We start from the raw sequence: 15337 nt of genomic DNA, 5'->3' as shown, positions 1-15337 counted from the left end.
TGGAGAGCCCCATCTCACGTCTGAGGGACCTCTGGCCAACTGAAAGGCGGAGACAGTCAGCGGTGCCTAAAACTCAGAGAGGATGAAGAACAGTGTCTAGAGGAGGATTTTCTTCTTCTTCCAAGAACAAAGAGCACCGGTGAGGTAGAGGGAGACGGACAGTTTTTGTTTTGTTTTTTAAATAGAGAGGGGGGAAAAAACAGAGAAGTAAGAGGAAAATGCCTTTCGGTGGTTTATCTGGGCTGAAGCCGGGGAAGGAGGAGGTGAAGAACACGGTGGGGGAGTCTCTGGGGAACCTGCAAAGGTGAGACAGTTAATTCTGTACTTTCAATGAGATGAAATCGCTGAACATATTATGGCAATGCTTGGAAAGAGATGCTAAACGTTTTTTTCTCCCAATTCATTTATGGAACATTTTCTTTCATTATACACCTTTTATATTGTATAGAAGTAAACCTATTATTGTACTAGAGAAGGCTCCCCGTCCTCTGTCAGGGGGACTCGGGGAGCCTCTCAGCCTGCACATTAAGCTCAACGTGTGCTGTTCTCAGAGATCCTGAAGATAAATAAATATTTGATTCTTGCGCTTGCCAGGCATTGCCAGTGATGTAATCACAGATTTTATTTTAAGACATTGATACATATTTTATATCTGATACATATTTCACAAGGAGGGGGGCTTTCAAGAATGGAACCTACAAATGTAAGGTAGACGGTTGTCATTAAGAGAGATAACTAAATCGGCAATTTCCTGCTGGGGAGGCTGTTCACAAAGCATGTTACAGATACCAGTCCTCCGAGGGTCAGGGTTAGTCAAAATATTAAGAAGAACTTTTTCAAAGGGAGCGCTGTGAATTAATAATATTAACGTTGTCTCACATTTATTTCAGTCATTTCATCAGCTCTTAAAAAAAACGGGAAACACTGCCTTAATTGTTAAACCTGGCAGAGCTCTCACACACATTTGGTGAAATCATTGTAATGCAAAACACAATATTGAAGAGAGATTCATTCTCTTTTTTTTTTATTGCCTCACCACACACACGTTACATTATTTATCAGGGAATTAATTATTGATCCTGATATTATGGCAGCTTTGTTGTCAGACTATTATCTGGTATTGCTCCATGACAAAGGCAGCAATATGAAGAAATTCATTGAGAGAAAATGACAAAAATAAAATCCTGTTTTTCATTCCTTTTTAATGAAAAGAAACTGATACATTTTATCAGTACTGTACATGTTGGTCAATTCTGTGGTCTATGATGGTACTTTGTGAAAAATATTAAATGACACATGATACCAAGTGTTAAAATGCCGTTATCATTCCAACAACAAGACATTTTAAAAATCTATATTTTGCTCTTCTCTATGTCCAGTCCTCAATGCTGCAAATTATATTAAATTTTTTCACACAGGCCTGCTAGTATTATGAAGTCAACCCTTGTTTTATTTTAAAGCATTGAAATACATCTTAAAAGCCAACTTAACTCACACAATTTCCATTATTTGGCAGCCAGGTGAGTCATTTGCATTTTGTCTTTTTGCTTTAAACCTAGTGTATGTGTAACATATCTGAATATGTTTTTGTATTTTTGGTAACAGCAACTTCCATTGGTGAGGCTCAACTGTGTTTAGATTCAGAAAGCTTGCGTTTGACCGTCACAAAAGAATAGTGAATACCAGTAATAATTTAATTAAATTAATTAAATTAATTAAATGAAAATTTAATTCATTGAAATGAGAGCGGTTGTATTTGCTTTGCAGAAGACCGTATTAAATAATTGATATTATATTAAGTTAATATACTGTATAACCTTTTGGAAAATGTTACTGAAAATGTTACCACTCCAATGCCACTGACACTATCGAAAACATTACACACTGAAACTTCAATAATCAATTTGTTGAGGATTATTATGTATCTTGAGCGTACCTTAGAATGAATGAAAACAAATGGAATTCAAGTGAACATCCTTTTTTAAGAGCAGAATGACGGAGCCGGAGGGAGCAGAAAGAGGTGTGGAGGACGACGAGGTCGGAGAGAAGTAACTGAGCTCTGTGAGCCGAGCGTCGCGGCTTCACCTAGAGGCCTTTGTCGGAGAACGAGGAGGCTCCTCGTCCTGCCGTGCTTCTTCCAGCAACATGTGGTTCCTACACGTGTTTTAGCATCATATGAGTACACAGCAATATTCCGTGATGTTCTTCTATCGCTATGTCAATAAGCTGTGGAAACAAAAACATGTTCAATCTTTCTCTTCTTTCTTCAATATTTATTCAGTATTTCACCAAATATGACGTGCCTAAATTTTTTGAAAAAAATATAGTTTCCGGTGTCAAGTTTGTTATTGTGCGTTGAACATTACAACTAGTGAAATGCTTGGTCTTCATATCATCTCTCACAACACTGTCAAAAGAAGGTGTAATAGGTATAGAAAACAGAAAGTAATAGCTAGTGAAATTTGTAGTAATAGAAAAAATGTAAAAAGGACAAAATACCAGGAACTACACACTGTACTAAACATCCAGATTAAATATACTGTTAAATGTAAAATTAAATAAGATTATTTAAAAAGTAAAAAAATAATAATAACATATTGTATCCAAATAATGAAGTGCTTAAAACAGGGGTGTCCAAACTTTTTGTAAAGAGGGCCAGATTTGGTGAGGTGAAAATGTATGGGGGCCGACCATTCAGCCTGACATTCTTTGAACCATTACCATTGTAAATGAACATGAAAATATGTAACTATATCACTTTGTACAGTTTGTTGTACATGTGTTTATTTGTATTTGCTTTTATTTTGCTTTGTTTTACTCTGCTGTCTGCAGCTAGGTTGACATTGCAAATGAGAATCTGTTCTCAATTGCCTTATCAGGATAGATAAAGCTTAAAATAATAATAAATTAAATGCAAATGAGCTATTTTATGAAATCTGACTCTGAATTCTTTTTAGAAACATGTATTTATTGATTTTGTTTTAACGAATCACGTCAAAGTGCATTTTGACAAAGGATAGTATAGTCAAATTAAATGACTGAAATTTGACAAAACTGTGGTTTTGATCATCACAAAAAAATAATTCACTGTGACTTTAGTATTTATTCTCCTCAGAAGAATAAAAAAAAAAAAATTGACCTACATTAATGTGAAGGGTGATACTGAGATCTCGACTGTAGTAAACAGGGCAGGTCTGGCTCAAAAACAGTGGTTTTGATGCGCAAGATGTCACGCAGGTGAGAGTCACTTCATCTTGTCCTCACGCGGTTCTTGTCAATGTTCATAACCGAGAACGTCTTCTCGCACAAGTATGTCGAGCCAAACGAGCTCAGCATTTTCTTAGCAAATGTTCGAATCTCTTGGAAGCTGCCTTTGTCCAGCCGGCGGTAAAGGTTTACAAGAGGGAGTTGCTGGTGCTGACTGTGACACTCCGCGTCACACTGCAGCTCAGTGAGCTCCAGCTGCAGGTGGGCTGGAGCGTCGTGAGGATCCACGGAAAAAGGAGAGGAAAAAAGTGTGACCTCCTTTTCAACAGCTGCAAAATCCCTGAAACGCTGTTGAAACTCCTCAGCCAGAGATGAGATGTTTGCTGCATACCTCCTCATTTGTGCAGTGATATTGTTTGCTGGTCATCAATTCCTGCAGCGATGGGAAATGTGTGGTATTGGGCTGCGTTTGTGACAGGTGCCTTTGGAAAAGTAGCAGCTTTGTCCCAAAAGCTTTGTTGTGTGAATACAACTGGCTTACCAGTGCATTTTTCCCTTGAAGGCTCGTGTTCAGCGCGTGATGTCGTGGTTTGTCAACTAGAAATCCAAAATCAGCCAGCCAAACAGGATCGGAGAGTTCTGGGATCGGTTGTCTTTTTTTGTGCCAAGAATTGTCCGATTTCCTTTCTGAGAGAGTAGAATCGCTGCCGCGCAGACCCCCGACTGAGCCATCTTATGTCATTATGATACACAACAGCTCCATATTCTCCATATACCACAGTGGTAAAAGATCACACAGGGGTCACGCGGCCACAAGTCTACTGCCATCCTCTGGTGAGATATAAAATAGCTTTTTTTGTATGCGCTGGCGGGCCACATATTAGTGATTTCATGACGGACGCTTCGGGCCGGTGGAAATTTAGACACGGGCCGGATTTGGCCCGGGGGCCGGACTTTGGGCACGCCTGGCTTAAAGGTTTATGGGACACAAAGGCTATTTATATTGCATGGTAACAAACCATTGAAGTAAGACAACAAATAATAATACAAAGAAAGTTCAAAACAGTGGAATAAAGTGTCACTCATTTTTTAACATATTTTTATCCAAAGTAAAATGCAACGTTCAATAAATGGATCAGATGAAGATGGAAGAAGAGCAACATCAAATATGTGTGATATCCTAGTTAAATAATAAATGATGCCCCTTCATAAAATGGTGTTCAAATACTACTTCCATGGCCAGTCAGTGCCATCATAAAAAAACGTCACCACTTGATGTTTCCTCGTCTGCAGGAAAATCGACGGCACCAACGTGGCGGAGGAGGACGACATTGAGTTGACGGAGGACGGTTGTCCAGTGGCGGCGCCGCGGCGCAGCGCCCCCCTGCTGGACTGCAGCTGCGGGGGGCTTCCCAAGCGCTACATCATCGCCGTGCTCAGCGGCCTGGGCTTCTGCATCTCCTTCGGCATCCGGTGCAACCTGGGCGTGGCCATCGTGGAGATGGTGAACAACAACACCGTCTATGTCAATGGGACCGCAGTGCTTCAGGTAGACACGGCTGGATTCATTCATTCATAGTTTCCAGTCACTGTCTATAATGTCGTCACGTACGTTCCCATTAAACAATATTGAACTTTATTAGTTCTTCTAATTAATGTTGTCAATCATGCATCCCCCCCCCCCCCAAAAAAAAAATGTAGGCCCATATCACTTAGAGCTGGTGCACACTGAGATGATAAATGAACTTTTTAAGTACGGATTAATTACATCCTCCTCATCTCTTCTGTATATTAATTAGAAATGAATCATTAGAAAGATTAAGACTCTTTAGAATCTATACCTATATTTTATTCATCTACACAATCACCACTTTCTAAGCCAGGCTTTCTTTGTCCCCCCTCGCAAGAAAGCTCAGTTTAACTGGGACCCAGAGACGGTGGGTCTGATCCATGGATCCTTCTTCTGGGGCTACATCGTCACTCAAATTCCTGGAGGTTTCATCTCCAACAAGCTGGCTGCCAACAGGTGACATACAGCAAAACCTTTATTGATACCATTTTCTCCCTCGATTAATGTGGTGAGGATGATCCATAGATGTGGGCGGATGAGCTAAATACACAATGACTACTGGGAGTACTCACGGTTTTAACAGTAAATTTCTAAATCGAGGGGTGACCGAAATAACCCAGGACCGACGGGGTTGGGGGCGGTGCTTTCTCGGCCCCTATGGTTAAAGGGTTAAAACCGTGCGTCGTGGTGAGCGGTGCTGATGCCGCTGATAGCAGTCGTGTAATAAAAGCTTCACGGGAAAAGAGGACACGCCACTGACTGAGTTAATAATGAAAGATCCTGCCTCTGATTCCTCCCTGAAACATCAGCCGCGGGAATATTACAAGTGTCACTTACACACTGTTTTGGAAAAAGGGAAGGACGGGGTGGGGGTGGTGGTAGGACACACAGTAGTGGTGATGAGGCTGAAATCTGTGGATCTAATTCCCTGAAAGGGGGTTGTGTGGATCTGCCCCCGTATGGAAGACGGGGTCACGCTGGAAATCGAACTGGGGCTTCAATGGAGGTGCTTCAATCATTTGATCACAGTCGCCGCCGCATTCAACATGTGAAAAATAGTGAAGATGAATAAAGCTGCATTTAAGACAAGTCTGTTTTTATATCACTTGCCTAAAAAAGGTATCCGAGCAGCGGATAAGGCCATATTTTAAGGAACATAGCTTTACAATTACCTTATTATTGACACCTTGACCTCTTTTTATTGCTGTGTTTTTGAATCCGGAACTCAATAAGTGTACAATGAGATCATATGCCAATATTCTGACAGGGTTTTTGGGGCAGCCATTTTCCTGACGTCTGTGCTGAATATGTTCATCCCGTCCGCGGCGAGGGTGCACTACGGCTGTGTCATGTTTGTCCGGATCCTACAGGGATTAGTGGAGGTAACTTTACAAAGTTGCCAGTTCTTTAACGCATATCCGTTCTTTGATTCAACATCGTTGTTTCATACGTGTGCATTTCTCCTGTACAATGAATATTTTAATGACGCCTATACTAAATGTTTGATGTTGTAAGTCCCTGCTGATGTGTCCCCGATAGGGTGTCACCTACCCAGCGTGCCACGGGATGTGGTCCAAATGGGCACCGCCGCTGGAAAGGAGTCGACTGGCAACCACCTCGTTTTGCGGTGAGTGCGGCGCTATTGTCAGAACATCTACAGCATGGGTGGGTAACCTCCGACCCGTGGACCAACACGGTCCTCCAGTCCACATCACGTGGCCTGCCGTGTGTTTACTAGATTGGATACAGCCTATATACTTATTTCCATTTTGGCAAAGTAGTTGGCCGTGCCTCATTTTTTTGCCTTTTGATTGTTAAAGCACTGGTCCATTGTTTTGGGATGAGTATTAAACAGACCTAAGCTATAAAGGCACTTTATCAGCGTTTAGTTTCATGGGCGCAAATAACTCAGTGCTATTAATCAAGTCACGTCCTGAAGTACAATTTTAAGGTATTCAGTTCTCTCTCTCTTTATTCCACTATATTTATCTGCGACAATGACACTTTTATCCTATAAGAAGAACAGTAAACAGAAAGAAGAAACAGTTAGGGAAGCCAAAACTGGACATCCAACCAATCAATAATCAATAGGCTTTAGTGCATCAAAGGCACAGCATGTCGTTACCGTGTTTTAGATATTTGATTAGATTATATTGAGTACTTTAATACTTAGCTTCGACTCTTGTCTTGGATGGAATATTGTTACTTTCCCATAGTACTGTTTTCTCAGGGTATTCATGCAGGATACGTGTAAATTTTTCCCACAAGGAAAATATGAGCTGAAATCAGGTTCTCTTCCTGCTTAACGTGAGGGCGGCAGGAATACATATTTATGTATTGCAGGTGTGTCTGCTGCCATCGGCCCCCTAAATCAAAATAGCCATCTTGCACATTAAACCAGCTCCATGGCAACCGACGCATTAAAACCCTCTTGACATTGCGTCTGAATGAACGGCGCTCACCTGCTCTATTTACCTCAATGAAGCATTACGTGGCTTACTGTCCAAAAGCACTCTCACACTGCCGTGCCCTTTGCAATACAAAAGTGTCTGTAAACCCATCATATAATAGAAAATACATTAAATCACCCCTTCTGTCTGACTGTAGCTGTGCAGCTTCACAAATATGGTGTAATGTAGTTCAGTCGGGACCGCTATGTAGAGTTACATATGAAATCCTATTTAGATTATTTGCAGTTGTTCATAATAGAAACGTAGTGTTAGGATGGTACATGGATTTCGGAGCTTGAACAGAGTATATAATGACATTGTAACATCTTTAATTGTTTTAATATGAGCAGTATGATGCCTTTCTATGAAAATTGTGGAAATGATGTCATTCATTCATATCCTCAGGATCGTATGCGGGAGCGGTGATTGCGATGCCGTTAGCAGGAGTGCTGGTGCAGTACGTCGGATGGCCTTCGGTCTTCTATATCTACGGCAAGATGTTTGAATGAAACAAATGATGAATTTTCAAAATTTTCTGTGAATCGGGGAATGGATGTGCATAATAATGTTCAGTAGAGTCATTCATTACACTAGTAGGAGTTGCCACCGGATTGTCATTCAACAAATTTGTCCGCTCTATTGGCTGTGAAGTAAGTGACAAGCAAATTGCTTTTGACTTTGTTCTAAAACATTAGTATGCACATAGTAATCCTGATGTGTTTCAATATTAGACTCCTGAGATCTAATCTAATGATTAATCGATGTAAATGAACATTTTCCTGTCTCGCCTTGACTGGAATTACCTTTTTCATCTTGTTTTAATAATGAAAGTCGTGCTCACCAGAAAGGGTCCAGGGCAATTTGGCGTCTTGCCTTGGATCTTTGCAGCTCAACGTGCGTCGCCAAGGAATGCCTTTGGAGGTTTCACCTGAACACAAGTTATTTTCTAAAAATTGAGATGAACCATTAGACTTGTTTCTGTTTTGTATTTTAACCAAAAGGTGTTTTTGGGATCGTCTGGTACGCCTTCTGGCTTTTTCTGGCGTACGGCAGCCCGGCAGCCCACCCCACCATCAGCGATGAGGAGAGGACGTACATCGAGAACGCCATCGGAGGGAGTAGCAACTTAATCAGCGCCACCGAGGTGCGTGGAGAAAAAGGCCACTTTGACAAAGAAAACATGGACAAGACTCAAGGGGTGAACTGTCTGAGACTAGAAACTCAGAGGGTAGCGGCTCAGTACATAGCCAAACTGGACAAACTAGCAAGACACAGCGAGGGCAAGGTACTGTATATAAGATGAGGGATGAGTGATGAGACGGGAGGGAGACGAAGACACAGACCAGGGAGACCGGGACAGTGCCGTGACAAATAAGCTGCCAGCTTCTACTCAACAACTTTGCATACTGAATGCACACACACGTACACACACACACACACACACACACACACACACACACACACACACACAGACATGCACACTCCGCTCCTCCCTCTGCCCCCGCAGAAATTCAAGACCCCGTGGCGTCGCTTCTTCACCTCCATGCCCGTCTACGCCATCATCGTGGCTAACTTCTGCCGCAGCTGGACCTTCTACCTGCTCCTCATCAGCCAGCCGGCGTACTTTGAGGAGGTCTTTGGCTTCCCCATCAGCAAGGTCGGCGAAGTAGCGGCAGTGCAGCCCACAGGGTGCCTGGAACCCGGAGCCCATTTCCTGATCTTTCATGTCTCCTCAGGTCGGGATTCTGTCGGCCGTGCCCCACATGGTGATGACAATCGTGGTGCCCATCGGAGGGCAGCTTGCAGACTTCTTACGCAGTAACAAGATCATGTCCACGACAAATGTGCGGAAAATCATGAACTGCGGAGGTACATCGCGGAAAAACCTTTGTTTCCTATTAATTTGGACGGCCTGAACTTAGTTGTATGATCCACCGTCTGCTTTTGTGATTGTCCTTGCTAAAATGCATCTAGTTGGGTTAACTAGCAAACTGTACGGCCAACCAAGCCATAACCTCAACAAGAAGTTCAGGATGATACATTATTAAAGACAGTCAAACAGCCACGAGTCTCCACTCTATTTGTTTTATGAATTGAGGAAACTTGTATGGCGTCAGAAAAGCCTTAGAATGCCTTTAATCAAATTTTACATTATTGTAAAACGATTTTGGGTTGGTTGGTTATTCCAGTTATGCAACACTATAGGTGCAGAGTGGATAGTGTTGCGCTTGTCACTGTCAAAATCTCCAAGATCGTTGATGTCTGACAGGACTGTGAACCATATTATCCGTCACGGTTCACCGACGTTATATTAATGAAAATGATCTGAAGTCATATGTCCTCGTTTTTATGAGCTGAAATTCCCTTCACGCCACAGGCTTTGGGATGGAAGCCACTCTGCTGCTGGTGGTCGGCTTCTCTCACACGCGAGGCATGGCGATATCCTTCCTAGTTCTGGCCGTCGGCTTCAGCGGATTCGCCATTTCAGGTATCACCTCGGAAGCTCTTTGGGAGCTTTGCTGTCAAAGGTGTAGGATTTGAAGCATTTAAGCATGAAGCATAATGAAAATTTGGGCGATGGATGCCGTGTGTGTATATACACACACGAGCACTTTGTGATTATTTCATAGTTTGTTGGCGGGGTAATGATGCGGCTCAGTGCTGCTGTTGAAAAGGTCTCTGACGTTACAAAATATATGTAAACAACAGCTGCCAAGAAACATTATTCAAGATGTTTATTTGTCACATACATATACATACGAGCATACAAATTTGGAGTGAAATGACGTTGCAACGCACCCGGAGATTGGGCACAATAAGTACTAACTGGTCAGTAGCTGATTAATTAACTAACTAAACTAACTGATTCCAAAAACGCAATTCAATTTCTTACTTACTTACTTCGGTGGTAAATGCTTGTTTATTTCCCCAGGTTTTAACGTCAATCATTTGGATATTGCCCCTCGCTACGCCAGTATCCTAATGGGCATCTCCAACGGGGTTGGAACACTGTCTGGGATGGTGTGTCCCCTGATTGTAGGAGCACTAACTAAACACAAGGTACATACATTAATTTACTATTAATATTAATAAATTATTGGGAATAAACCTCACAATTATTTAAATTTAATTCAATGTTTTTGGAATATAAATGCATATCAATTATAAATCAATAGGACTTTTGTGTTGTTGTTGTTTTTTTTTTGTTTATTATATATTTGAAGCTGTGTTGTATTTGAATGATCTAAAATTCAATGTTATTGTCTTTGATGTAAAATTCACACACTCCCATTTTCTCATTTTTTATTTTATTTCCGGCTCCAGACCCGTCTGGAGTGGCAGAACGTGTTTGTGATTGCCTCCATGGTGCACTACTCCGGGGTCATCTTCTACGCCTTATTTGCATCGGGGGAGAAGCAGGACTGGGCCGACCCCGAGGGCACCAGCGAGGACAAACGCGGAATCATCGACGAGGACGAGCTCGCCGAGGAGTCGGAGCTCAACAGCGAGAGCGCCGCGGCGCCGAAGAAGAGCTACGGGGCCGCGGACCATTGCTCCGGACGGAAGCAGGGCTGGAAGAAAAAGAGAGGGGTGACCATGCAGGAGGAGGCGGAGGAGGAGGAGGACAGGAGCCAACTGTGCGGCAATGGAAATTACCAGGACCACTACCAGTAACGCGCCTCTGGGTCGGGAACCTCCCCCTCACATGAGTTAGCCCTAAAAGGTCACGGTGTCGAATTCACACCTTGGACTGTCAGACAATATGCTCATCAGCCATTATTTATTAAATTGCCCGCTGTCCTTTTTTGCGAAATCCCCTATTAGTCGATCTAAATCCCAATACAGACTGCGTCCGAGGACACGGAAAATAGATAAATAATATCATAACATGGAAATAGACAGATAAATACCTATAAACATGTGCTTATTAGACTCATATGAGTTAAATACGGTAAATAAACACAAATGTACGTTACTGGAAAAGACAAATGATGTGGAAAACTATATTACTTGTTAACTATGTCAACAGCTCGTTGTTGACATGAACAAATTAATATTTTGCTAATTGCAAATACAAACAGAGGTGCTTCAGAATAAATGAAATGTTAAATGGACACAAGGTGTTTTTTAAAACATGTATTAAATGTTCAAAACCCCACTAAAATATTCATGTTATTCTGACCATACTTACTGTTTGTACTGAACGTGGAAATGGAGCTGAAATGAGGTTGGATTGTGTAGTGCACATGACTTCTTTGAAGGACATGTTTTGAGGTGCTATGCAAGGGGAACAGAGATGTGTTTGTTGGGTTTGAGAAGAACCGCAGCGTGAGAGGGTTGAAGGTCATCAATTTGCTGCTGTCCGTTAAGTCCAGTCCACTCTCACTTAATTTGCTTCACCTCTCGCATCCATTACTTCCAGCATAAGCTTGTAACGGAGGGAAACGTCGAAGAAGGGAAAGCGAGGATGTCGGAGCGTGTAAACATTTATTGTTTTGTCATTGTTTTTGTTTGCCGTTTTTGGATTTTTTTTGGAAAGTGTGATAAATGCCCACAAGGAAAACCATCGAGATGGAGCCTCGACATGGTGTGACAGTGAATATTCCACGGTATCATTTGACTGAGGAAGAAAAAATCATATGGTGAATCAACACCAATGACTATAACCACCTCTAGAAGCCGGCTTCACATCGAATGCGTAATCGCACCCAGCGGTCGGATCCTAGTGGTCGGCGGATGAACTGCGCCGGAGGTTTCCCATCAAAAAATACGTCGGGGACAATGGGAGAGCTATTGTTTTCCAGTACAACAGTGAGTTGTGCTTGCAAAGTGTGAAAAAAAATACAATTGACTTAGATAAAAGGAGATTGATTGATCGTGAATATGGTCACGTCCAATGTTAAAGCATCCCGGAGCCTCGATTGGACGTGGAAAATTCCAAACCGCAGCTCAGTATAGTTTTTCACGTGCGGAATCTGCGAGAATATTTGAATTCTGATCTTTGATCCATTATGTTTACATGAAGTGACCGGTATATGCACACGCGCGCGCCCGTGTGTGTGTGTGTGTGTGTGTGTGTGTGTGTGTGTGTGTGTGCGTGTGTTTACAGTACAGGCCCACTCACCTTATACAACACGTGTGTCCTCACTGCGACATAGGATGGAAGGAGGCACAAACACACTTCCAGATTCTGGGCTTTTGGCTTTTGCCGTCACATTTTCTGCCCTCCTCCGTCAGTCGGAATATTTGGAGTCAGGGCTGTCGTGCCCTGTTTTAACAACTCACAAATCTTTGACAACTTTTCAGCGAGTTGGTCTTTCCTCGCTATCGTCGACGCCTCACTGCATTTCGTGGCGTGGCACGGCGACTCTGACGCAAACGACGCGGTTTCAGTGGCAAAGAGCCGACCCGACCGCTTGGGCTCCATTGTTGAAGATCAGATTTTCTAGTGGATTTCAAAGCTTGTATCAGAACTCCAAGAATCAGACACTGTATGTGTTTTTTGTTGTTGTTGGTTCTGTTTATAATGTGAGCAGTTGTCCAATCGGAACCAGGTCCCGCCAGACCTGTCATGAAAATGTAGCCTCAGAGTAAAATCAAATCGATTTACAATTGATTTTGCCATTTACTTTGACCGTTGCCAGTGCATCGTGTACCTCTTCTGTGCTGGGGAACTGGGAGCTCCCTGAACACCTCGGCGGTTTCCAAAGTACTTGATTCATTCAAGGTTATAAATTATTTGAGGTTGTTTCCAACCTCATTTCTCCACCCGACTCATGTTTATGCTGAATTTTTCACTTGCCGCATTAATTATTCAAGTGCAGTTTGTCTGTTGCTTTAATGAAGCATGCGTTGAGATAAAGAGAATGAGACATTGACCTGTCAGCTAAAAGAAATCGCTTTTCCAGGCCTTTTCATGTACAATTATATACAGTAGTAAGTTATGATTTTAGTATTTATTTTGCGTTCACAGCTGTTTCCACATTTCAATCTACTATACAAGTAATACGAGGAAAATGATTCCCCCTCTGTGTTTTGGGCAAAAAGAAAATCTGTCTATATGGTCTAAAAATAAACATGGATTCCCAGTCAAACTCATGAATAACCGACAACCTCTCTCTGCTCTTTATTTTACCCAGGCACTTGTTATCCCCACAAAACCATTTTTACCAAAAAGGTCTGTTTCCGCCATGGATTGCTTACATTGTCGGGCTTAAATTAGTCATCGAGAGTTGTTAAAAACATCACGGACTGCTCTGCTTCCCATCACCACATGGTAAACATCCTTTGTCTTATCTGCCTTTATCCAACCACCGCTTTCTTTTTCTTCTCACATTGGAAAGATAATTAGGAAGAGTTTCCACGTCCCTTAAAGAGCCGAAGAAATGTACATGACCAAAAACGTATCGACATATTCCAGGTTTTGTTTCATGGTGAATTGACCTGGGGTGGTGTCTGCAAAAGATTATACGTCATGTTATCCATGTATTTGTATTGTCTGTCTTTACATTTGTGGATGATTATGCAACTTTCCACTTTATATTTCCATCAAACACAAAAAAAAATCCAAGGGGAAAAATCCAATTTGCTTTCCATTACAACAATAATATAGTATAAAATAATATATTGCATGGATAACTTATAACAAATTTAACAGAATAACATCCTGCTGAATGACACCCTTCATTATTAACCTATTATTCTAAGCTATTAAGCATACGATGAAGAAAGTGCATCTACTCTGGATTAAAAACTACAACTAAATGTGTAAATGATTTTGATGGAGTTCCTTTGCAGAGACCTCTCCAACTCTCTCCTTCTTCCCATGCCTCTGCAGCGCACGGTCCACAAACAGGCGGCGGCCAATGGCAAAGGTTCTGTTTATTTCGGAGGGACCGTCTGTTGACTCAGAACGGCCTCTTCAGATGGAGCAACAGCCTGTCAATGATTAAGCTCCGTTTTTTTTTTTGTGGGTACATTAAAGATATTTCAAAGATGTATAGGTTGATTCACATTACGTGGTTCCCGCTTAGAGTGAAAAAACGACAAGGTTGTTATATTGAAGGATAATATAACGACACACACACACACACTAGACTGATACGCATCTAGAAACGAGTGCGGTGATAAAATAACTGATCAAGGACGGACGGTGGCGATTGCCAAATGGGACTCAAGCCACTTCAAACGGGAAAAAAAACAAAAAAAAAACCAGTCACAACACTGGATATCTGTGGTGGACTTGTTGCACGTTACATTCCTGTTATATAACTCATCGATACCGAAAATTCCTGAAAATGAATTAACATTGGCAGGTAAAATGACCAGAGCGGTGGAGGCATTTTCATTTGTTTGGCTTGTATGTGACATTGTTGACGTGACGTGGCACTGGATGAATGTGAAATGGGAACGATGGGATGTGCGGTACGTGGGAGGGATTTCTGGTGTGTCCGAGGATTCAACAGCTGTCTCATCTCTTGACCTGATAAAGAAGGGATTTTGAAGGGAGTGATGGTCGGCCTGGGTGGGGTATGTTCGCCGATAGTTTAATTAATAACCACCATCGCTTTCTCCCTGACCCCCGCTAGTCACACACAGTCCTGCTGGAAAACAGATACACACACACACACACACACACACACACACACACACACACACACACACACACACACACACACACAGAGCAGCTTCAGCTGTGGATGGTCCTCATAACCCTCGAGCTGGATTATTTATAACACACAAGTTGAAGATTTTTACCTGGACATACCCACCCACACACACACACACACGCACACACACACACACACACACACACATACACACACACACATACACACACATACACACACACACACACACACACACACACACACACAAACACACACACACACACACACACACACACACACACACACACACACACACACACACACAGCACCTAAAGAGAAATCTGCTGGAAGATTTAAGGTAAGGATGGAGAACCGGGGGCCAGTGGCGGTGGTGGTGGTGGTGGGGGGCTTTTACTGGTGTGTGGGTTGAAAGAAAGAAGAGTCCCTGTGGGTAGCTCTTCCGTCTCGTGGGAAATTAAACTAGAGTTAATTTAAAACAA

The 15337-nt window shown here is 42.3% G+C and overlaps 1 protein-coding gene across 1 annotated transcript; it reads left to right on the top strand.

Annotated features, from left to right (window-relative positions):
* Window positions 1–218: 218 nt before the first annotated feature.
* slc17a8 (solute carrier family 17 member 8) lies at window positions 219–10902 on the top strand (the record flags this gene model as incomplete). The annotated part of the gene is made up of 12 exons (XM_080002813.1): window positions 219–304; window positions 4501–4756; window positions 5115–5233; window positions 6045–6159; window positions 6317–6404; window positions 7633–7719; window positions 8229–8371; window positions 8735–8884; window positions 8964–9096; window positions 9605–9715; window positions 10160–10287; window positions 10552–10902. 12 exons carry the CDS (start codon window positions 219–221, stop codon window positions 10900–10902), a joined length of 1767 nt encoding a protein of 588 aa, XP_079858939.1.
* Between the last annotated feature and the right edge of the window lie 4435 nt (window positions 10903–15337).

Source organism: Zeus faber (genome assembly GCF_960531495.2).
Source record: "Zeus faber genome assembly, chromosome: 6".
Lineage (NCBI taxonomy): Eukaryota > Metazoa > Chordata > Actinopteri > Zeiformes > Zeidae > Zeus > Zeus faber.
Note: the sequence above shows the minus strand (reverse complement) of the source record. Positions and strands in the feature narration are given on the sequence as shown.